We start from the raw sequence: 26098 nt of genomic DNA on the forward strand, positions 1-26098 counted from the left end.
TTAAGTGCTTACTATTTTGCAAGGCACTGAGTTATAGGTGCCATGAGACTAAGACACAATCCCTGCTCTCAGGGAGTTTAAAGTCAAGAGGGAGTTTAGGGACGTGATCAACTTTTTCTTCTTTATAAGTAAAATAACCTTACACGACAAAGTCTGAGCTGGTGGAGGAGAGATATGGGAGCTGGAATACTACTTCCTCATCAAAATGGTGTGCTAAAAAATCATATGTTAATATTAAAACCCAGTTTATTCTTTGATATATGTATGGATTAAGGGCATGCAGTTGGGGGCAGGGAGCTGCTTAAGGGAAACACGACTCGAGTTTTATTTCCTGCCTCTCTAGGCTCCAGCACTGGATATGCTCCAGGCCTCACACAATGCAACTTCTTTCAAGGTTGCCAAGGATGCCACACACTCCCAAGTTTACAGACACCAGGTAGTTCTATAGAAGACAGGAACAATTAAATTCCCTTGCTTTCCCATAACAAACATTCCTCTGTGTGTGTGTGGGGGGGTAAGCGTGCACGTATGTGAGTGTGAGGGTGTGTTAAAACAGAGCACAATGGAGTACTACACAAGGATACTTTGCATGTCATTGGGTATTCTTTTCACAGTTTTTATCAACTTCATCCTCCCAACTGACATCTACAGGGGAGAAGAGCAGGCTGAATTTGAATAGCAAATGTGGGTTTCCCGCCTGGGCTTTGGTGACGCAGCAGCCCCCCCCCCCCCCCCCCCCGAGGTCTCAGCTCTCACAAGGGCGTGACTTCAAACCCCTCAACAACGTTGTGCTAGCACATTCTTAGCCAGGAGCACCTCTCAGGCTTCAGCCTATTATTACAGTGTCAGATGGCTCAGGATTTCACAGGCTCCCTTCAGCCAAAAAGTATTCAAGACCTTGGCAGATAATGGCCTTGCCAAGGAAGCCCCAGACCAAAACAAAAGCCTCCCACTGTGGAGTAGCTGAGGAGAAACCAATTGGAGCACGATGAGATCATGGGTGCCTCTCATTCAAATCAGGCCTCGAATTCCCATTGCCCAGTTCTCATGGCATTGAAATTTCCCAGCTGCTGGCTTTTGAAAAAAGCAAGGAATTCCTCAGAGCCTTGAACTGGGTGACTTATCTTCTATTGCACAATGTTTTCATTTATAATGAATATAAATCTGATCTGAGGATAGGCAGGAAAGCATTTGAAATGCCATCAATTCTCTTTTCATTTTTCCCTGTTTTTTGAGTGATGATTGTAACAAGGAATATTATTGTAGGCTGTCTTGTTGTGGTGTAGGGAATCCCTGGCAAAAGAATATAGGGGGTTAATCTTAACACCTTTTTCCTGGCAGACAAATATTCTCCCAGGAGCTTAGAAGTGGGGACCCCACAAAGTCAGAAATGCTGCCCAAGTAAGATATTTCACAATAAGGTTGACCGCTAAAGATCCAATTACTCTGAATTTCTGGATTAAGTTTCAAGTCAGGCAGCTGGGACAGAGGTAAAGGTTTTGAATTAACCATAGGATATAGATAGAAGCGACTTGAGAGGTCACCTGTCTAGGACAGGGGTGGGGAACCTGTGATCTCAAGGCCACATGAGGCCCTCTAGGTCCTCGGGTGTAGCCCTTTGACTGAATCCAAACTTTACACCAACCCTGACCTAGTCCAACCTTCTCATTTTACTGATGAGGAAATTGAGGCCCAGGGTAGTTTACTAACTGGTGATTTATCTAAGGTCAAACAGGTAATACATGCCTGAGGTAGGGTTTGAAACAAGATTTACAAGCAGTCTGCATTTTTATGTACGGTAAATGACTTTGCCATTGTTATTGTTCAGTGGTGTTGTCCAACTGTTCTTGACTCCATTTGGGGTTTTCTTGGCAAAGATACTGGAGCGGTTTGCCATTTCCTTCTGCAGCTCATTTTACAGATGAGGAAACTGAAGCTAATAGGGTTAAGTGACTTGCCCAAGGTGCTAAAGATATCTGAGGCCAGATTTGAACTCACAAAGATCAGTCCTCCTGACTCCAGGCCTGATAGTAAATGACTATTGCAGGACAAATATAGTTTTGGGGGGAATTCTGATGAACAAAAAACAGATACTGTCTGCTGAGAATTGTTTAATCTTAATTATTATTATTTAGTGCTCCTGATAGCTGTCTCTAAGGTATAATATATTTGATGTTCTTAGGGTCACCCTGTATCATAACTCCCCTACTGAGTTCTACTTATCTGTGAGGTGTCCATCCCTCTAAGATATGCTTGTGGAAACTTGCAGATGAATGAGCTGTCTCTCTGATATTATACAGTGATTGCATAGAAAGGTGAGGTATTCCCAAAATGACCCAATGATTCAAGCCTTTTTAATTTAAATAAAATACACATTTTATTGAAATTCAATAGACCTAGATTTATTATAACACGAGTCCTTGAAAACCTCTTTGAGGGGTGAGGTGTGGAGGAAAAGGGACAAGAGAGGAGTGTGCTGGGGAGGGTATAGAATGAGGAACAGTTACAAATACAAGGACAATGTATAAAATACTATAAAATCATCTGTCAGAATAAGCCCTTCCCGTTCCCCCTGCCCCATACCTCTTAAACAGTGTGCATATTTCAGAGCATATTTTAAAATCATAAAGATATACAGACTAGATCTGCTGTTTGGCCATTACTAGTTTGTTAACTTTGGCTATATTTGCACATAAAATTCAAATGCAGCAGATTACAGTGTATTAGACAAAGAAAGGACAAAGCCTGGCTGGCACTAGCTAGCACTGTGAAGAATCTTATTAGAGCAGTCCTATAAATGGTATGTGGGCCTCAGAAATATTTGGGAGCATATACTGTAAACAGGGCTGCTCAAGACACTTGGTGCCACCTCAAATTTACTAACTCACAACCTGGTCTTTTTTTTTTAAGCAAACATTTCTTTGCTCTGCCTATGCTTAAACCTAAATTTAGGCAAAAGAGGATAATTCTGTTCCTCTTTCTTCCTCTTCAAGCTCAAATATAGAATTCTTTTTGAAAATTCATTGTATCTCCTGCATCTTTCTTCTTCATTCACATCCACAACAAATTTGAACATTTGGAGGTGGTATTTTCCATGAAGTTAGTTTGCTGAATGAAATTGATAGTTTTGGACACTGAGAAAGAAATCCAAACTGACTAACAACTCTTTGGCAGGGTACAAGGATGTCCCTTCTCAAATAATAATCAAGTCTTGAGATACTTGAACATGGCAGGCAAATGGTTTTTCTTCTTGGTAGCTATTAGAACCAAAATTAGGGCAAGGAGACTTGACTTTGTCCCTGCACACTAAAATTTATAGGGAATGGAAGACACTTGCAGTAGTCCATCAGTAGCCAGAAAAAAAAATCAAAACAAGCATATCACCTAGTTAACAAAAATAATTAATCAGAATAGGAAGTTACCATCTGACTTGCAGCTGAAAACTTCCTGAATGCATGCCTTCCCCTTATTAGAATGTGAGTTCCTTGAGAGAGGGGATATCTTGCTTTTCTATTTATATCTCCAGTGCTTAATATATAGTATATAGCTCAATATATATAGTAAGCACCTAATAAATATTTTTTCTTTTTCATTTTCTCCCCTAGGTGAGCTCCTCCTATATTTGTTGTGGTTTTCCAAGAACACTTGCATTTGTTATCATCTATTTTTCATGACATTTGTGCAAGGCACACAGATGCCCAGTCATGTCTCTGAAGCCATGTAGATCCTAGAAAGCTATGTGTCACATTGCACAGATATATTTTCCATCTCTTCTTTTTCTTGTTAAGTGCAGAAATTGTATTAACACAAACTTAAGGTCATAACCTGGGGTCTATGGAACTTGAGCTCTGGCAATGTGTCCCATACACACAATATTGTCAATATTGTACAATGCAGTTAAATCTTAAGTGTGTTTAAAATTTATGGTATGAGGAAGGAATTGAAAAGCAAACCACAAATGGAGCTAAGGCAACCAGTTGAATAAAAACACTAGCAACATTTTAAAATAAAATATTCTGTTAGCCAGTCTGCTCACACAACTTTTAATATGCTTAGTCCTTCAGTTAAATGCATATATATGTATGTATACACACATATGTGTATATATATATTATATACATACACAAACACACACATATATACATATATATCTATATATACATACATAATGTGCAGGTAAACAGACTATATGGAAATCTTTTTAGGAATCTACTTTTGCTGTTTCTCTACTTAATTTTTAGTCATACTTCAAAGTGTAATCAATTAATGTTTACATAACTGCCATATTGTAAAAGTAAATCAAAGGATTGATGAAGTTTGAGATCATATGCAAAGTGAGCAAAGAAAACCTTTTTTCATTTTTACCTTTTTTGTATTTAAATATGAAAATGTCATACTTAATTGTTTATTTACTTTAATAGTGGATAGAGCTGGCCTTGAAGTTAAGAAGACCTGTGTTCCTGTCTCAACTCTGAATAGTGTGTGTGTGTGTGTGTGTGTGTGTGTGTGTATACACGCACATATATTCTATATGTAATAAAGCTTTAATGAAGTAACATGGGAAAAATGGAAGTTCTTATTAGTACACAGATATTACTTTTTGTTTCCACCCCATGGTTGAAAATGGGGTTGCAACTACTTCTGGGTAGAAAGAACAGGTAATCACATACTTTGTATGACTTGAAGGGCACTAGGAAGTTATCTAGATCCTAAATACTTCTCTTAGGATTTTTCATATTATCTGGAATTCTACCACTGAAACTTTCTTCCAGTGGATCAGTAAGCATTTTCTTTTAAAACACAAACACCCTATGGGAAAGTTGAAGTATCACCTTAGTATGAATTAGAATCATAGATATAGTGCTAGACAGAGACCTTAGAAGTCTTCTAGTCCAACCACCTCATTTTAAAGCTGAGGAAACTGAGGCTGAGAGGCTAATTATCCCTATCAGTTTGATTTCTGCCTAAGAATTAGCTGAGATCAGAACACTGAGTAATATGAATTTTGATAAGCAAAAGGGAATCAATAGGAAGTGGTAATCTTGGAGTAAAAGTATGGCATACGTGAAGGGAATGACAAGGTGGAGGTTTGGGAGCAATGATTAGGTGCCATGAAAGTATTGTGTCTATGGGCAGCAAGAGTGAGGAGGTGTTAATAAGTGCATAAGGGGTGAAGAAAGGGAAGACTAGAGGACATAATTAATCTTACTATTAATCATAGTACAGGTATAGATATGGAAATGTTAGGAAAGTGGGCTGACTTTGAATTGGAACATCTTGAAGTTGAAGCTTTTTAGTAATCTCTGCTATTGGCTTATTTTCTTATTTGCTTTATTTTTCCTTAGAAATGACCATAGAAAAATGCTGGTTAACTGAAGCTCCTCTTTAGGTACTAAGTTCTGGTCGATTGAGTTTTTATTCTAGTAAATCACACTAGATGGGGTGTGGTAACAACTGGAAAGCTGTTTTAAAACTTGTATGTTCTTTGCAACAGTATAGTCCACACATAATGGGTAACTGTGACCAGGTCACCTCCTTATTCAATAAACACCAGTGCTCTCATCTCCAGAATCAAATATAGAATGATTCTTGGCATTCAAAGACCTTCACAATCTGGTCTCCTACCTTTCCAGTCTTTTACACTTTGGTCCTCCCTTCTCCCTACATACTCTGTGGTCCAATGATAATGGCCTCCTTGCAGTTCCTGCCCAAGACATTCTATCTTCAGTCTCTGGGCATTTTCCCATGCTTGGAACACTCTCCCTTCTTATTTATACTTCCTGGCTTCCTTCAGATTCTAGCTAAAATCCTATTTTCTGCTAGAAACCTGTCCTGATCCTTCTTAATATTGGTGCCTTCTCTCTATTGATTCTCTCCCATTTATCCTGTAATGTACTTTCTTGTACATAGTTGTTTTCATATTGTTTCCTTGTTGGACTGTAAGCCCTTGATAGCTGGAGCTATCTTTTGCCTTCCTTTGTATTCTTAGCACTTAGCACAGTGCCTGACACACAGTAGGCACTTACTAAATTACTTTATTGACTGTTACAACTACTGTGCATTTGTTCATTTGGTATTACTGACAGGAAATAAAAGGATTGTCCATGGCAGCTGGTGTTCTGGTTAACTCTATTTGCCTTAGGAAAATTGCTTTAAAAGAAAAGAAGATAAACATGGAGCAATGACTTCTTGTTGCCAGCTTTCAAACAAAAATGCTTTAAATATATTTCTAGTGATGTAGTTACTTGATATATACACACACATATATGTAGCTCATGCACTGAAAACACTTTTTGGTGGTCTTATTCTAAAATGGAATTTTGTCTTTTACACAATAAAAGAAATGAATTTGAAAAAATAAACCCCAAGAAACAAAATAAAAAACAAAAATAAAATAAAATAAAAACCCTGTCTTAGTTTTTGGATTGGACCAACCCTGTACCGAGGACCTAAGAGAACTCCTTCTTTGGGCTGCCTTAGAAAATGGGAGTTCAGGGTCCCTCAAAACTCAAAGCAGATGCATAAAGGTGCAACAGGTACTTCATAGTCACTTGCCAACTACATCCCATTTTTGAGAACTCATTTCAGCATATCCCTCACACTGTGTTCTTTGGGAATAAATCACATCACATTTTAAAGGTACACATAAAACTAAAAATTGTTTTTAAGTGCTTCTTTCGCTACCATGAAGTTTTACATTGATTCTTACAGCTCAAAAATGCAAGGTCAGTATGCCTTGTGAAAGCTTATAAACCCAGCCATTCAGTGTGCTTGTCTTCTAGCGGTGCATCATTCTCAATTTAGGATAGAATTTCAGCCGGAGACACCTTGCTTTCTTGACAGCCTGGGAAATATTTCCATGCACAGAAATTGACCTAAAGGCTACCTGCTGTATGACCCTGCTTCATTCTGTGTTTGTCTTCTCTGTGTCATGAGTCCATGTTACAGAACGTCCTCTCCCTTGAGATCAGTTGTGCATGATGGGAAGTGACCCTAGCAAGCCAGCCCTTTCCTGGCATGTACATGCATTTTCAAACTCTAAAAGTCTAGATTTGCATTGGGTTCAGAGAAAGAAAGTCTAACTTGTATTTTTCTGGAGCAAAAAAACAAAACAAAGCATGTTTCCGTGAGCCTGACAACATCTTTTCCTTCATTCCTGAATCACATTTGAATAGGTTGTCCTTCCTATTCAAAACATTTTGTAATCATACATTCAATTACTCAGCAAAAATGAGTAATTGTTTTAAAATATTTCTTGATATTTTACAAATGTAAATTTATGGTTGTCTTTTGGGTTCATTCTTGATCTGTTGTTTTTTTTTTCTCCGCTAGGTGATTAAATCCTTGATGGAACAAAGGTATGTGACCCTGTAGATGATAATTACATTTAGACTTTTTCTGGTCACAAATTTGAAGCAAGCCTGAGGACAGATCATTGAACAATTGCAATTTTTTTCCTCTGGCATGAAATTTCATTTTTCCATCTTCTTCTTTAGTGGTCTTTTGAAGAATCCAATCTGTAAAGAAAATATAAAATATAAGTATAATTTGATATCAAGATTTGGGAAGTAAATGCTAATAATGATATTAATATAACAATTATGATTATAATTGATAACCTTATGGTTTTAATGTGTTATCAGCATTATCACGAATAAGGCAGAACTGTGTATTAAATAGAGAACTGAAAAACAGCCACATTTCAAAAAAAGGAAAAATCTGATAAATGAAAACTCCTCAGCTATGATACTCATAGTAGCCCTAGGCCTTTGTTGATTAAATCAACAAACTCTTTCAAACACTTTGAAAGGTGTGTTTGTCTCAGGGTAGTTCTGGGCCTCAACCCAGAAAAGATTCTGAGATGGTGGGTGGGGGTTTTTTGGTGGAAAGAGAGTGGAAGTTATAAATCCTAACAAAGGTGATAGAAAACTACTCCAGAATTTTCTATGTCCCATAAATCTCCTCTGACAAGTCCCTCCTCTCACACATATTATAGGTGTCATCCTGGGCAAGTCACTTAACCTCTTAGTGCCCTAGGCAACCCTTTAAGACTATAATTAACACAACAAATTAGGCAGCTATGTAGCACAGTGGATAGAGTGCCAGGCCTGAAGTCAGGAAGACTCATCTTTGTGAGTTCAAATCTGGCCTCAGACACTTATTACCTGTGAGACCCTGGGTAAGTCACTTAACCCTGTTTGCCTCACTTTAGTCATCTGTAAAATGCGCTGGAGAAGGAAATGGTAAATCACTCTAGAATCTTTGCCAAGAAAACCTCAAATGGGGTCATGAAGAGTCTGACAGGACTGAACAACAAGTAGGACAAATGCTGACCAACATACATAGAGAGCTTTTCCTCACAGGGTGTTCCTTACACTACTAATGAGATCACAGGTGAAGTCTGAAAATTTTGCTTTAGTCATTTATTAGAAATTTTTGGGATAGCAATTCATAAAAGGTTAATTATCAGTTTTACTACACTTTGAACATTTGTCAAATTACTGCCATACTCAGAAAATTTTGATTGGTCAAAGACATTTTTTTCCCAGCAAAATGACAAAATAAACCTTGTACTAACATGGATAAGTGTTTTGTGAGGCACACCCGAAACTGGTAGTTTCCCCTCCCTTTCCATTATTCTTTTTTCTCAAAGTGGAAGATAAATTCCCCAGAAACTATCTGATGGGCATAAGACAGGGTTAGCTAAGGATACGCTAGCCAGGTCTAGCAACAGCCAGGACATGTAGAAGTTGTTAAGCACCTGGACCAGGTTTTTTTTTAGTGTCGGATTTTCCTTAGTTACACAACTAGTAATTAGCTAGCTGGCAGCAAGTAGATAGAGTGCTGTTCTTGAAGTCAAGAAGATCTAAGTTTGAATTCTGCCTCAGATACTTACAAGTAACATGACCTGGATAAGTCACCTCCCTCAGATTCAGTTTCTTCATCTGTAAAATAGTTCCTACCTTACAGGTTTGTTGTAAGGAGATAACATATACATATAGGCTATGTAAATATTAAATATTATTTTAACCTTTTTGCATATCCCTAAATCTAAAGGTTCAGCACAGGGCAGTCTCAGGAGGTTCAATCCATCCTGTAGCTGTTGGCTTATGGAGTCTTCTCCAGACCTGAGTCAGCTACACTGGCATGGGTGTGTTCTCTGCTAGAAGGATACCAGAATCCCCTGAGGAGCAGAGGTAGTAATCCACAGACATGGAAAATTCTGAAATAGTTTTTACCATCTTTGTAAGGATATTTAGATTTTCCTTACCCCCTCACCAAACCCCCAACGCCATCTTGCAGTCATCTGTGCAGTGGAGGCCAGAATGAACCCATCCTCTCTGAGATAAACATGCATTTCAAACTGTAGGACATTCCTAAAGCCTTCAGTGATTTAATCAACAGTATAATCTAGCTACCTGGGCATCACAGACGCAGTTTCCATTAGTCGAACTTTTCCCCTCTTTGAAATGTGACTTTTTGTTAGAAGCATAACTCTCCAAAATCACTGTACGAAGCTCTCCTACCAATAACTACAGTTTAAGTGAAGCTGGACAAATGCCAATTTCCATTTTACTAGACCAATTAATTTCTCAACAAGCAATTTTGAAGCTAGATGAACCTGACTCAGTTGTAACTGGTGAGGGGCAGTAAGGGCTACGCCCTGGAGTGGCAGCAACAACCTGAAGGAGGGTGGTATATACTTCCAGTTTAGGGGGTGTACCTCCCCTGGCAGCTGCCATCTCCATGTCCCTCTTCCTAGACCTTTGCCTAGCTGTTTTCAATTTGATATCATGTAGGCACATGCTAAGATGCCTGATGCTTTTACAATCTAACACCTTCCACACCTGGCTTCGAGAAGAGTTTCTGGGATGTGTAGTTGTAACTAACTTGAAAGAGAAGTTTAGTATCATTTCCCCCACTAAATGGTTGTCCTAGAGTCACTATGAACTCCATCTCCACTTTTCCACACCTACCACCAGCAGCTGGATTCTAGCAAGAGAACCTTGGGCTACTAAGCTCCAAGCTGAGGCACACAAGAGTTTACTCTCCTCCATCAATTAAAAGTCTCAGTCTCCTAACAACCTTTATAGACGTGGGTTTGTTTGCTGTTCAATTTTTTTAAACAACTGTTTCTCTATGAAAGAATAACGTACCCACAACATATTTTTAAGTTTAAGCAGCATTAGTATACTTTAGTAAATCTAGAAAATCCATAAAATCATAAATCAAGAAAGTCCTGATTTGTAGCATTTGTCAACTTTCAAAACACTCCACTTGTGAGAGCTGAGCTGGCTTCCAACACTCCCTTATTTACATACAACATATGCTTTGGTATTGGGGACGTGGGTTCAAATCCTATCTATGTTACTTAGTTTCTCTGAGACTTGGTTTCCTCAACTACAAAATTAAGGAATTGAGCTAGGTGATCTTGAATGTCCCTTTCGACTCTAAATCCAATGATCCTGTGGACTCTGGGCAAGGTTGTGAATCAGGCTTTCCTTAGGTCCTTAGCCTCGCCTTGCACTGTTCATTCTCCCCCATTATCTTACCCCCTCTCCCAGGTGACTTGAAGTTCTTTTCTTCCCTCTGTCAAAACTTATTTTCAGAAATGAAATCATTCATGGAAACGTATAAATGACTGATAAGATTATAAGCATAATACCCTCCTGAGAGGATTTGCATGTTAATAGAGAGCATGACATTACATCAAAGGAATGTAGAATTAGTGGTGGATTTCAGGCCTTTGCAACTGAAATAATCAACAAATGTTATTGTTATTATTGAACTAGTTCAAAGAAAAGATTTTTTAGGGAGGTAAGAGGGTCTTTTGGGGTGTGGGACACCCTGATCGAGCTTGTCCCTCAGTGTGGCATTAATGCCCATGGTAATTTCATTCTGGAGGGAAACTCTTGCTAGGACAATGAAACTCCATGAATGCTGTATCAGTCCATCTCCACAAGACTTTTAGAAACTGGTTACAATCCCAGGAGAATCACTACTGCTCCATCTGAATTTCTGCTTTAGGGAAATTTAGAGAACCAGGAAGTCAAGGGTTGGTTCTGAAAGGTCTGTTCTAGTCCTGGATAAATTTTATTGGCTATCATGGCCATAGATCGTATAGATCACCTGTGCTTGCTCCAGACTAAGCCCACATGTCATCAAGGCCCCAAGGTTCGTCTAGTGCCTTCCTGGAGTGAGGGTGAGGGTCTACCTGGCTGGAAGACTAAAGATAATGCTCTGGTTATTCTGGCTTCTTCCCTCTCGAACACAGTCAAATTCTTACTCAGGGTGAAAGGTAGAGATTGAAAGGGACCTTAAATTTATCTAGCTCAACACTTGTTTTTTGGATGAGGAAATTGTGACCAAGGAAACACAGATACTAGGTGCTAGACCCTAGATATAAACCCAGTTTCCCTGGGTCCAAATATAGCTCTCTTTACCCTGTGCCATATTTGTTTTCTCTGGTATGTTAGCATTCCCCTTATGAAGGCAGTCAGGAAACATCTGAAGAACTCATCATATGCATTCAACAGGATATCCTATAAGAGACTGAGTATTCTTAGCTATACATTGTATTCTTGTAGCCTGGTAACATAAAGAGGGGGTGGAATTTTAGGAACAAAATGGGTTTTTTTGGGTACTTGTTTACAATCTCCACTAAAGAGTCCAAGAAGAAATCACAGCAACAAACCTCTCAGAGCTTATCCAGATTTCCAATATACTCTTTCTCTTTTTAAAGTGGCATTCTTAGTAACATGCAGTGAAGGCCAAGGAATCATTTTAACTCATGAGTAGCAGACTATGTTACGAATGGTCACACTCAAATATATATGCAGTGGCCACCATCTCAGTTGAAGGTATACAGAACTATTGAAACAGTATACAAGATTGGCCTGAAATTAAGCCCCATTACACTAACAGTAAACCAGGATTTGTGCGCCACACTGTGGCTAGAGAAGTATTGCAGAAAGTGCTCAAAGCAAAGTAAAAACAGTTCTGATTAAGAAGGGGTGAAAAAAACCTTATTCCCGTGGGTTTCTTGGAGAAAGACCAGAGATTGCATCTACTTGTCAACTAGGATTTGAATAGTTTTGGAGATCCTTTTCCTCCTTCCCTACTACTCCCAAAAGAGAAGCTGTGCACCACATGAAAAATAACTTTGAGTTGGAAAGGACAGAGAAAGAATGATTTCTTTTAGAGAAACAGTAACAACCACAACAGCCACACACCATAGACTTCCAGAATTTCAGAATTAGAATGAACCCTCTCATGACTGGGGGTTCTTAACATAGCATACACGAACTTGGATTAAAAAAAAAACATGCCTTTTGGTAACTCTCAACATAATTGGTTTCCTTTTTTGTTGTTGTTGTTTACATTATTCTTAGAAAGATTCCATAGTTTTCACTAGCGGTGTCAAACTCCGATGGAAATTGGAGCCACTAAAACATGCATAAGTATCCCTGTATCAACACATTGCCTTAGAAAACCACATATTACCATTAATTAATTTTTATTTATTTTGTTAAATATTTCTCAATTACATTTTAATCTGCTTCAGGCCCCACTTGGGGGTGTTGTGGGCTGCAAAACACTGCCTGTTTGATGCCTCTGGTCTTCCCCAGACTGCCAAACGGATTCATCACCTCCCCCCCAAAAGATTAAAAATCCATCTCTAAACAGTAAGTTTGGGGCCTGCCATCTCAAACTGTTGATTCATATTGAACTTGTTATTTCCTAAAGGCTCAATATCCTTTTAATCAGTTTTATCACTGTTAAATATGGCAACATCTTCTTGAGAATGCATGTTCCAGGGTAAAAAGATGATATAGTTGGTTTAATTATTGGGAAAGTGCTCAAATTAACAAGTACCAACAATTTATATTTTAAAGTATTAATGTTTTTTTTGGTTGTATTTTCATTATTTTAGGAAATAAAATATGAGGTAACATAAATTTGATATAGCGAAGGCCATGATTTAGAGGAGAAACAAGCAGAACCTGAATTCAAGTCTGGTCAGAGACATGTCCTGGCTGTGTGACTCAGGTTAAGTCATAACCTCTCCACAGTGTAGGCAACTCTCTTGATTATCAGTTACAGAGGTGATGAGCTGCATTGGTAAAAGGAGTTTCATTTGGGAATTCTGTCTACCAGTAAAATCACTAGTCTCTGTTCCTATCCATTTCTCAGTGTTCTATTTGCTGCTGTTGTTCAGTTGTTTCAGTTTTGTCTGACTTCATTTGGAGTTTTCTTGGCAAAGACACTAGAGTGGTTTGCCATTTCCTTCTTCAGCTCATTTTATAGATGAGGAAACTGAGGCAAACAGGGTTAAGGGACTTGCCCAGGGTCACATAGCTAGTAAGTTTCTGAGGCCAGATTAGAAATCAGGGAGAGGAGTCTTCCTGACCCTAGACTCAGAGATCTATCCACAAGACCACCTATCTATCCCGTAATGTTCTATACAATTGGTAAACCACTGTAATCAAATTTCTATTCACTCTTCATTTACTAAACTCAATGGTATTAATTCTTCTCTATTATGCTAGTAGTATGATTCAAAGAAATGTACAAAATATTCCCTTATACCTTCACTGTAATGGAGCCTTAGATGTGAAAAACCAGATTTGTACAAAAGATTAATTAGGGGCTACAAAATGAGAAAGAATTAGATTTTGTGAAAGGTATCCTTGGATCTTGGTTCATTCACAAAAATTCCGTTTACAAACAACTTTTCAGGAACATGTTTCTTTTAACTAAGGTAAGTTATAGAGATGTATTTGCATATATACACATATAAACTTGTACATATACATAACCACACAGAAGCAAAAACGAGACCTGATTTTGAAGGTACATGTAGTTACACCCAGTTAATGCAGGACATTTCCTAACCATGTATATGTTGGTGATGATTCCTTCACCTATAATAGAAAAATAAGCAGAAAGAGCACTCACCTTCCATAATACTAATATAAGGAGCATCAATAGCAGGAATCCTGCAAAAGCACTCAGAAGGATCACCCATAATGGCACTTGGCCAGGTATAAGATCTTTTGATATTTGAATAGCCAGCTGAAAATAATGAAGGCAGACAGTCAAAAGCATGATATTATTATAGCAGGTATAACAATGCCTATTTAACAATGTAATTATTCTAAACAATGTGCAGGGAGTATTTCAAGTATTTAAGTATAAATTAGAAAGTTAAATAAATTTCCATATTCCCGAATTTCTATCATATAAAATGTACTCAATGAAAAGATATTGTAGCACAATAACTAGAGTGCTGGACTTGGAGTCAAGAAGACCTGGGTTCAAATTCTGCCTCTAATACTAGCTGGGTAACCTTGAGAAACTCAATGTCTCTGAGCCCCTACTTTCTCATCTGTAAAATGGGGATGACATCTGTATTACCTTATCTGCTGCTACAGATAATATCTATTTCCTGTATTACTGTATCTGTGTCACAGGTTAATTGTGGGAATCAAATGACACAATGTATGAAAAGCATTTTGCAAATTTTAAGCACTCTATAAATGGTGATATTATTACTATGGGCAGCTGGGTAGCAGAGTGGATAGAGTGCTGGGCCTTGAGTCAGAAAGACTATTCTTCCTGAGTTCAAATCTGATCTCAGACACTAAATAGCTGTGTGACCTTGGGTAAGTTACTTAACTCTGTTTCTCCCTCAGTTTCCTCTTCTTTAAAAATGATCTGGAGAAGGAAATGGTAAACCATTCCAGTATCTTTTCCAAGAAAACTCCAATGGGGTCATGAAGAGTCAGACACAACTGAAATGACTGAATAATTATGACTAATATTCACAATATCATCCTCCATAGTATTAATTTGCAGCAAAACTTCAAGTAACTAATATGCATTGGATGGATTGACTTTCTGATTGACTTAGAACTAACCAGAAAACCTTTGTTTCAAATTTTGTTATTGAAAAATCAAGAATAGAGAACATAAACTAATAGGATATTAGGGCTGCAAGGAACATTAGAGTTAATGTTTTAAATATGCAGGTCAGGAAATTCAGAGAGTTTTTCACTTGTTTCTACTTGCCCAGAGTCACATAGCTGATAAGAGGCAAAGTTGGGACTAGAACCTTTCTCTTTATTTCCAATCCAAAGTTTTTTAAAACAATTTTCCTTTCTACCACGATTCCCTTCTGTTTTGCATGTTGAACACGGCTGCATTTTTCTTTGGCAATTAGGGCTCCATTAGGTTAGAGCTGATCCTCCAAGACTGTGAAATGAACATATTTGGGCTTTTTCTTCCCCTTTCTCCTGTGATGTCAGGCTGCTTCCCAACTTTTAGAGGTTTCCTTCTGTGGTTGGTGCCATCAGAGAACCTCTCCTCCCATTTTCCGTGATATCAGTCTTTTACTCTCTTATCAACAAGTGGCTTTCCTGTTTCTCCCATTTTAGAGCCCTAGAGATAACTGAAGCTGGAGGCAATGTGGTACTACAGTAGAATGAGCATTGATGGAAAATCAGAGGATGCCGGCACAAATTTTACCTCTGTCTCTTAGTATGTGTGGCAGAGGTAAATTCAGTTAACTTCTCAGAGCCTCAGTTTCCACAATTGTGAGTTGAGGACTAGAGGGATATGACCCTAAATTAGTCCATAACAGCTGTTAATGACTTCTTGTTCTTCAGTCATTTTTCAGTCTTGTCCAACTCTTTGTCACCCCATTTGGGATTTTCATGGGCAAAGATAATGGAATGGTTTGCCATTTCCTTATCCAGCTCATTTTTAAAGATGAGGAAACTGAGGCAAACAGGATTAAATGACTTGCCCAGGATCACACAGATAGAAAGCTTCTAAGGAAGGATTTGAATCCCTGTCTTGCTGATACCAAGCCCGGTTTGCTAGATAAGTAGGGAGATCCCAAGGAGTGGGGCATGGTGAAGAGCAAATGAAGGATGTATCAATCAATTAGCATTTATTGAGTGAGTGTTGATTATATTCCAGGCACTGTGCACTAGAAGACAAAAAGCTTGCATCTCATTGTACATCAGCATAAAAAATTATCTAGAAGGTGTATTGGGAGAAGGCACTAGGAGCTCAGAGGATTGCTTTTGTCACTGTTCAGTTGTGTCTGACTCTTCATGGTCCCACCTGCGGTATTCTTGGCAAAGATACTAGAGTGGTTTGTCATTTCCCTCTCCAGTTCATCTTACAGATAAGGAAACTGAGGCAAAAAGGGTTAAGTGACTTTCCCAGGGTCACACATAGCCAGATTTGAACTCAAGAAGATGAATATTCCTGACTCCAGGCCTGCCACACCATCCATTGAGCCACCTAGCTGCCCTTGTTAATGACTGGTAACAACTTAACATTACTTCTCCTTGGATTGTATATTTATATTTTGATAAGGGGCTTCATTTTTCTGATTCAGAGGGAGAGCTAATGATGAACATCAGGCCAGTAGAGGACACACATTTTGTGTAGAAGACACTCATCAGCGCCTCTCTACTTACAGCATGTAGATCAGGGATGTCAAACTCAAATGGAAATGGAGATCGCTAAGCCATGCATCAGGAGTGGTCACACAGTGACTTAGAAAACCACATATTAACATTATCTACATTCTATTGCATTTTTACATATTTTGTTAAATGTTTCCCAATAATATTTTAATGTGGTTAAGGCTGTTTTCAGGTGTGTTGCAACAAAGTGTTCGATTCCACTGATTTAGACTACTGCCTATATGATATCATACCAGTGATCAAAGCAATATACAGTGTAAGCAGGTTCTGTAGGCAGAATAATATGATTTTTAGATAATTCGACATAATTTTACAGGTGAGGAAATTTAGGCTGAGAAAAAGGGAGTGACTTGTTGGAAGGGACCTTAGAGTTCATCTTATTCCATGCCCCTCATTTCCCAGATGAAAAAAAAAATGAGGCCTTCAGAGTTTAAATCATTTGCTTGAAGTCACACTGGTAGCAAGTAGCAAGGCAGTGATTCAAACCTGGGCTTTGGTTTCAACATTCTCCAACTATGAATCGAGTGTTGTTTCCATTGAACCACACTGTCACCTGTGGTCATGCTGCCGTTAAGTATCAGAACCGTTATCAGAAGCCAGGTTTCCTGACTGTCCCCTCAATATGTCATAAAGCCTCTAAGCAACATTTATTTTCTTTGCAGTGGTCATTTAACTTCTCTTTGAAGATATCCATGGATGGGGAACTAAGCGCTCCTGAAGCAACCCATTCAGTTTTTAGAATATATTGTTAGTGAGTTTTTTTTCTTATGGTGTATTAAAATCTGCCTTCTTTTGGTCCTTTCCTCCAGGACAAAAATAACAAATCTAATCTCTTTTCCTCATGGCAAACCTTTAAATATAAACTATTTGTGTCACTATTATCAGTTTTGGAAATAGTTTCCTTTAAGATCAAATGAGTCAAACCTGGGTCCAAATCCCACCTCTGATGCTTACTGCCTATTCGACCTTGGCAAGTCAACCTTCTACACCTCAATTTTCTTATCTATAAAAAGAAGGGATTGAACTAGATGACTCCTGAGGCCCTTCCAGCTCCGTGTCCACAGTGCTATAATCCTATCTATATTGCTTTTTAAAATTATATGCATATCTGTGTAGTATTCAATCACTTATAAACAATATGCTTTTCAAGGATTTTCTTTAGATGTCAACTGCAGTTCCAAATGTCTCTTTTAAGAATGGGTAATTCTAATTGTAACTTTGATAATCAATGTGAATAGTGAAAACATGCATTTATTGCAATGGTTAGAAGTTATAAAGACAAATGGTATGCGCAGTATGTTATCAGATTTAATAGAATTGTGGCCCAGGAAGTTGGCTTGCCTAAGGTCAAAGGTTAATAGTAAATAGCATAGTTGTGCCAGTTTACTATACCTCAGAATTGGAAGAAAATCATATGCTTGGCTAATGTATTCCAATTTCAAGGAGGGGAGAAAAGTGCCTGACACTTACCTGGAGCAATACCATTCTTCCACTGTTTTAGGTGGGATGTATAATCATTAACCTCACATCATAAAATGCAGAATGAAACTTAGAAGGTTTTCAGAATTGGTACCTCCTTACCTCTCTTTTCTGATTAACACTACTTAACACCAGTGATGAGTTTTCACTATGAAGTTCTGCCTTTACAGTAAGGTTTAAACTGGAAAAACTTGCCTGCAAAGAAAACAGGTGGGATTTCTGTTAGCATTTATTGCAACCATACTAAACCGAAGTCATATTTAAGTCATAACCTTCATATTTAAGTGTGGGAGTTTTCATTCCCTTGTCTTTTTCCTTCCTTGGGTCACTGACATTTTATTCTCCTTAAGAAAACAGGACTTGAAAAGGAATAAAGAAAAAAAAATAGAAAATAAGCCTGATTAGAATTATCTTTGGAAAAAAGAAACCTACAATTTTTCAGCAATTAGTAGAATTCTTTAGGGTAAAAACTGTGCCTAATAAGGTGGAGACATTTACTGAGCTCCTTGAAGTCAGAGACTAGACATTTCGATTTTGCATTTGTATCTCTAGTACTTAATGGAGTGACTGACTCATAATAGATGCTTAATAAATGCTTATTGATTGATTGATAGTGGAACTTGTTATCATACGTATTTGGCTGTAGCAGGAGTCAAATTACATCCACGAAAATAGACATTGAGAATCTGATATTTCACAGTGTATCACTACCATGGGTATTAGTCTTTTTCCCTCCAAGGCAATAGGGGTTAAGCAACTTGCCCAGGGTCACACAGCTAGTAAATATCAAGTATGTGAGGCCAGATTTGAACTCAGGTCCTCCTGACTCCAGGGGTGATGCTCTATCTACTGTGCCACCTAGTTGCCCCAAGTATTAGTCTTAATAATATTATCAACAATTTCAATACTTCAAGGATCTGTAGTTTCACCTCTCTGTATGGTCCTTCCACTGATGCAGATGGCAAGCTCTATTGACCTTAGTATATGGCCTTTGTGAGTTTCTATACTGAGGGAAATTATCGGGTAGTGGCCAAATTCTATTACTGATGCTCTTTTCTGAACTTAGCTAGACTGGTTCTTGAATGACAGACACACAGACTTGTCCTGGAATATTTTCAAGCTTGGAAGAAATTGCAAAAGCATAGAAATTACTAGAATAACCTTAAAAACCCCAGGATTGTCTCCATGCCTGGTGGAGTGGATTTTAGCAGAGATCCACTGATGAGAGTATCAGATAGGAGTTCCACCATGTATCACTTGTTTATCTTTGATACAGGTTTTTAAATCTTGTGATATTATTGAACTAGAATGGATTGTTATTTTCAAAGACAGAAAAAAAGAAACCTGTTATCACTATGTAACCTTGGGTGGTCACTGTGTTACCTCTGGAAAAATGAAAGTTGTGGGTAATAAAAGAGATGCAAATTTTTTTTTAAAGAAACAAAAGGCATCAATAAAACATTATCAAATACACAGGAGAAAAAAAGAAATTCAGAAGGGGATATAAATGAGTAAAAAAGTAGTTAACTAGCTTATTAAATTTAATATACACTTAAAATTATCGATAGCATGAGTTCACAGTTTCATATATAACCCTCTTTTTATTCTTTTCCATATATTCAAATGTTTGTGTTTCTAGATGACTAAGTTCATTGGAAGAAAATTTTAAAAAATAAAATGTGAGGGTTGGAGTAAATGATCTCTGAAACACCTTCCAGCTATTGTAGTATCTGATTCTAACAGAGAAATCTGATAGCTTTTAATGATAACCCCCATTTATGTATCTCTTTCTGGTTTACAAAGCATTTCCCTTCAGACAATGTCAAGTGGGAGGCAGTGTACCTGTGATTTCATAGATCCAGCATCTCCTTGGAAGGAAACTCTCTACCAACTCATAACTATTTTTCAATTTGTAGTTTTAATAAGTCATCTGAGGAACTGAGAAATTAAGTGCCTTGCCCAGCTAGAATCTCTCAGAGGTGGGATTTGAATATAAGTTTGTCTGGAGGCCAGACATCTACCCCTTATTTTCCCTCTTTTACAGATGAGGAAACTGAATCTCAGAGGGGATTGCTGAAAGTCACCAACCATTTAGCAGTAGAGCTGGCAATAGAGCCTGAGTCTTCTTAGTGTTTTTTTCAATGTTTCCATAAAAACTACTTTGAGCAATTAAGTCATTTTGAGCATTAAAATATTCAAACTACAAAGGACATGTGAAGGAAGATGCTATCTGTATCCAGAGAAAGAATTGATAAACAGAAGTATGTATAGATACTATAGACTGATTTTACATCTATCTATCTATCCACATATTTGTGTCTGATGGTAGCCATCTCTAGGGCAAAGGGAAGGAGAGAAGAAAGAAAAATAGATTTAAATGGTGAATTTCTTATATATTTAAAAGGAATAGCAAATTGTACATAATAGATTTACAGTTTTCTGTGCAATCTTTTTATTATTCTGTGTTATGGAAATGCTTATTTTATTTCATAAATTAAAATAAAAAAACTATTAGGGATTTTCAATATCCCCCACAATTCCTAGCACTGTGAAGTCAATAAGCAAAGGAGGTAATAGAATCTTTGCAAACTGTAAAACACTATATGAATGTAAGTGATTATTATTATTACCATCACTATGCATTTGTTGATTTAATTTGCATCATTAACTCTCTAAGTCATGAAGGTCACTTACTTTTATGAATGTTGACTTCCACAAGAGGAATGTTACATTTACTTGACTTACATCAGAAGGGATCAGATTACAAATAATGGTTGCAGATTTGCAGGTATTGCAGTTCTGTTTGACAGTGGAAGAAAACTGATTAGAAATCACTGCTACTTTAAGTCAGATACTGGACAAAAACAGTTCACTTTAGTTTGATATTGAATTATTCACTTGGGATAGGGAAGTTGGCAGGACTGAACAGAAATTATGAAATATGAATTAATGATCATTATGCACTTGTCTTTTAGTTGTCAAAATTTACCAAAATGGTGCCTCGCTTGAGTTCTCCAGATTTTGGTACCATTTTCTTTCCAAAGTTGATGTTGAAAGGATCTTGAAGGCTAGTTGGTCTGCAGTTTACATTCTGTTATGAGACAAAAATGTTGCTTTATCAGACATTGGGGTCCTGTCCTTCACCTCTCCATAAATTTGAATGTGAGTGGGATGTTTATAGCAGCTCTCTTTGTGGTGGCACAGAACTGAAAATTGTAGGGATCCCCATCTACTGGGAAATGGCTTAAAAAGTTGGATGTATGGTTGTGGTAGAACACTATTATGCTATAAGAAATGATGATCTCTAGGTTCAGATTCTTATAATCTAGTCAATAGCTCAGTAACGTTCAGATCCCTTAAGAGTATGCCCAATGCGATGGATGTTCTAATAAAACTTGTCTTCGGATGAAAAAAAAAAGAAATGATGATCTCAGTGATCTTAGAAAGATACAGGACATGCATGAAATGATGAAAAGTAAAGTGAGCAGAACCAAGAGAACATTGTATACGGTAACAGCAATATTGTTTTAAGAATGACTTTGTGCAACTAAGTCATTTTGACTACTACAAATACCTAAATTAAAAATAAAGGACATATGAAGAAAGATGCTATCTGTATCCAGAGAAAGAACTGATAAATAGAAGTATGTACAGAACAAGTCTACATATATACTTATTTGTGTCTAATAGGAGCCATCTCTAGGGCAAGGGAAAAGGGGGAGAGGGAAGGGGGAAAAAGAGGGAAAAAAGAAATTTACATGATAATTTTGTTTTCTATTTGAAGAGAATAGCAAGTTGCACATGGTAGATTTGCAGTTTCATGTGCAATTTTTTTTTTTTACTGTATGGTGTTACGGAAGTGCTTGTTTTGTTCCATGAATTGAAAATAAAATAATTTTTAAAAACATAGGATTTTTAAAAAGAGGCAAGAGTAAAGAGGAAAAGAGTTCCACTCCTTCAAGATGTCTTTGGAAATGGACCAGATTGCAAAAGGCTAAATAAATAAAAGTTAGGATACAAACATATTAAATTTCTTCATGAAGGGTCTTAAACGGAGTGAGAGACACTATGGATATACCATGTCCCTCCATCTGGGAGACCTTTTTGTCAATCCACAGGACAGATACAATTTAGGGTTCAAGGACTCAGAACAAGCTTTTGCTTGGGGGAGTGATAAGTGAGATTAGAGTGAAACAGACATCATTGGGTCAGGAACTGTGAAAAAACAAACAAACCCTTGGACAAAAATTGGGTAACATTAAGTCAAAGTTTAGTCAGCATTATTTGATAATGGTTTGTTGTTATTGTTCTGTCACATCCAACTTTCTGTAACTCTATTTTGGGTTTTCTTGGCAAAGATATTGAAGTGGTTTACATTTCCTTCTCCAGCTCATTTTATGGATAAGGAAACTGAGGCAGACAGGGTTAAGTGACTTGCCCAGGGTCACATAACTAATAAGTGTCTGAAGCCAGATTTGAACTCAGAAAGATGAGTAAGGAAGACTCCAGGCCCAGCGCTCTATCACTGCATCACATAGCTGCCCCAGTTGTTTAGGTTACAATATTCATGGAGCCACTAGGTGGTCAAACTGACTAGACTTGGAGTCAGAAAGACCTGAGATATCCAGGCTCAGATACTTACTAGCTGTGTGATTCTGGTCAGTTTATTTAATCTCTCTGTGCCTCAGTTTCCTCATGTGAAAAATGGAAATAATAATAGCACCTATCTCATAAAGTGGTTGTAAGGATGAGATATTTGTAAAAGTTCTTTGCAAACTTTAAAGATCTGCAAAAGAGCTAGCAATGAGTATGTCTGGATACTAGTTTTGTTTCAAGCTTTGCTCTAACCTGCATGCCATTTTTTTTATAGAAATAAGAGAAAAATCAATACATTAATTATCATGGCTGCTTAGGGTCTGTTTTAATAATTCTATTGTTTTCTAAAATAAAATGCAAAAGTGAAGAGTATATTTTATATACCCACTTTTTGAGTTGCCTATGACATTAGTTAAGGATCACTTCACTAGGGGGCCTACACAATGGTTACCTCAAGTTTCCAGGAGAAAACACCTAAGACTTGCCTTATAACTGCAAACCTATTCACTTATTTAGTTTAGAACTTTAGTAACCTGTGATGATATCAGTGGGGTTTACTCCCTTCATTGACATAAACTGTAACTCCTCTATACTCAGCCAAATGTCCTTTGAGAAGTTCTGTGGCCAAAAATAAATCATCACCCTATAATTAATTGGTGATGATCCTCCCCAGATGTTGCTACATGGATCCTGGAAAGTGAGACATACAAACTACCTCTCAGACCAATCCTAAAGCCCATCTAGCTTAGTATAACTTGTCACAGCTTGCATACTCCTGGAATTGCCTTTGAGAATCCAAGGTCAACTCCAAAACAGGAGCAGCCATTAGCGTAGGACCTTAATGGATGAAACCTAGCTAAATGACAATCAGCGTGGTATGCATAGTAGTAAATTATTATTTGTTTTACTTGATTTAAGTCTACTAAACTAAAAAACAGTTTATTTTTTTTAATTGGGGGACTTCTTTTGTTTCGGGTTGAGTCATTTCAGTCATGTCTAACTATTTGTTGACCCCATTTTGGGGCTTTCTTGGAAAAGATACTGGAGTAGTTTGCTATTTCCTTCTTCAGCTCATTTTATCAATGAGGAAACTGAGGCAAAGAGGGGGTAAATGACTTGCCTAGATTCACATAAGTAAGTATCTGAGGCTGGGTTTGAACTCATGGAGATAGGTCTTCCTGGTGGCAAGCTCAGCACTCTATCCACTGTGCCATCTAGCTGTCCTATATTTCTATTATTTGCTTTGCCATTATTGCTTTGGCAAAGCATTTGGCAGGAAAAGTGAAGGGCATTTAGTTTGTTTCTGCACCAACTGTCTCACATGATAGAAAATAAAACCAACCGGTAGTAATAGATTTTATTAAAAAATATTATGGATCTCTGGGGCAGGTAGTGAATAGAGCACCAGCCCTACAGGCAAGAGGACCTGAGTTCAAATTTGACTGCAGATACTTACTAGCTGTGTAACCCTGGGCAACTCATTTAACCGGAACTGCCTCCAAAATCAATACATAAATGGATAAATAACCACTATGGATCTCTTTTGCTTATTTAAATCATCATCCTTTCTGAAAATATCTTTCTCCTTTCCCAACCCATCAAGCCATCCCTTGTAACAAAAACAAAAAAGTTCAGCAAAATCAACCAATACATCTATAGAGTTTAACAATTCATGCAAACTTAATAATAGTCTTAAAGTAAGGGAAAGATGGTGAAGGAACATGACTTACATCAGAAGATGACCATCCAATGAGGTAGAGTACAGGATATTCATCTGATGTTAAGTTGGGGAATGAAATTTTCAGCTTAAGCTCTGGCATGGGGATATGTCCACTTTTTCGTATCTGTACAGAATAAAAGAAAAGCCTGATTAAGTAAATAGTGCTTAATTCATGTTTGTTATTTCTAATTTTGGCTGTCCTTACCTACTTTTATGTTCTTGTTCTGATTACCACCTCTTAATTTTCACAGCCAGGAAAATTTTCCCTTCCAGAAAATTAGAAGCAGGTAGATATCTCTCCAGTGGAATCTTAGACTCTAAAGGGGCTATAGTCTTAACTAAGGACAATACTAACTGAGGCAGTCTAGTCTCATCTACTACGAAGTTTGGCTGGCATGAAAGGATGAATAATAAGAGGAAAGGAAGAAAGAATTCATTTAACTAAGGATATCTATCTACTCAGAAGTGGCCAATATAAAGTAAAATTATTTAGTGAGAAACCAAAGTCCCGCTTCACTTACCTTTACTTTATCACTTTAGGTATTCTCTCCAGACCTAAGGTCCATTTCTAGGAATTCTATGGATTTCTTTGAGGTTATTTGAATTTTAGGTGAGGTATCTTCCTTTGTAATTCTGATACACTTGAGAGAACACCAAGAGATCTGGGCTATCTCCACTTGGATGCTCTGAGATGGTTCTACCTAGCTAGGCCTTCTAGAAGGACTTCTCAGCACATCTGGAGCTAACATCAGGTGGCTTCAGATTAGGTTGGGGCTTCTAGTTCTAAAAGCCTACAACCACCTGCCAGCGTGTTTCTGGGACTTCTGATTTTGTTTCTTGCTTCTTACCTTTGGGGTACTCTGACCCTTGATTGATGGGTGGAAGAAACAAAATATCTGAATACCTTGACAAAATTTCTTTGGATATTCATATTCCCTCACTTTCTTTGAGTCTGGTATTTTGTTTAGGAACGGGGAATGGAGACAGGGCAACCTAACAACACTGAATTCCATAGCCATTCCAGAGTCCCATGGCATGGAAGTGAAAACACTGCATTTTCCATTTGAATCTTTCATATCGAAGTTAATTCATTCTTTGAAGTCAGTCACCACCTTTATCCTGACATGATAGGTGACAGGTGAATTTTCTGTGTTTTATTTAGAGAGCTTATTTTACTTGCAGTCATAAAGATTCATCAGATTTCCAATGGGAATAGAATTATGTGGTTCACACAGTGCAACAATAACAACAACAACAAACATTTATGCTACAGATCTAGAGGGTGCCATTTTTTCACTATACGAGAATTTCCTTTTTTTTGTTCAGTTTCTGAGGAAGAAAAAGAAATTTGACAAAGCAAGTTACCCCTATCCACCATTATATTGCATTACTGTCCTGTTATAATGCATTTTAATGATTTTTATTTAAACTGAATCACTTTTGCTTCAAATGGGGCTGTGTACTGCACTGGAAATTGTACAGAATAAGAGACTAGCTCAACTCTATGAGGGTTCACTACCTCAGTAAAAAATATATATATAAAGGTCATAACAAGGAAAAAAAACACAGTGGAAAACAACCCAGGATCTAACATGAGTAATATTGTTATTCAATGATATATATGTCAATATGAACTCTGATTCCATAGATGAGGGGATTCCTTCTTTTATTTCAGATAGGAACACTTCTACACCTTCCTGGATGTCCTTCTAAGGGACTGTGGCTGAAAACGAAATTCCCTGGTGGCTGTTTCTGCAGCTGAACCTCTGTGAAACAGCCTAGGCCACTCCTGGGACAAAAA

The 26098-nt window shown here is 37.6% G+C and overlaps 1 protein-coding gene across 2 annotated transcripts in view; it reads right to left on the reverse strand.

The window, feature by feature from the left end:
* Nucleotides 1-2351: 2351 nt before the first annotated feature.
* ITGA1 (integrin subunit alpha 1) overlaps nucleotides 2352-26098 on the reverse strand; it is a 194379-nt gene continuing 170632 nt past the window's right edge. For both annotated transcript variants that reach the window (XM_020996822.2, XM_020996814.2), the window contains 6 exons: nucleotides 24308-24421; nucleotides 20971-21072; nucleotides 20676-20780; nucleotides 18084-18176; nucleotides 13960-14076; nucleotides 2352-7517 (listed from right to left, as the gene is read on the reverse strand). In XM_020996822.2, the coding sequence (XP_020852481.1) occupies nucleotides 7473-7517; nucleotides 13960-14076; nucleotides 18084-18176; nucleotides 20676-20780; nucleotides 20971-21072; nucleotides 24308-24421 (576 nt within the window). In that variant the 3' untranslated portion in view covers nucleotides 2352-7472. The remainder of the gene's footprint in view (nucleotides 7518-13959; nucleotides 14077-18083; nucleotides 18177-20675; nucleotides 20781-20970; nucleotides 21073-24307; nucleotides 24422-26098) is intronic.

This window comes from Phascolarctos cinereus, unplaced genomic scaffold (assembly GCF_003287225.1).
Source record: "Phascolarctos cinereus isolate Bilbo 61053 unplaced genomic scaffold, phaCin_HiC Scaffold_4;HRSCAF=312, whole genome shotgun sequence".
NCBI lineage: Eukaryota > Metazoa > Chordata > Mammalia > Diprotodontia > Phascolarctidae > Phascolarctos > Phascolarctos cinereus.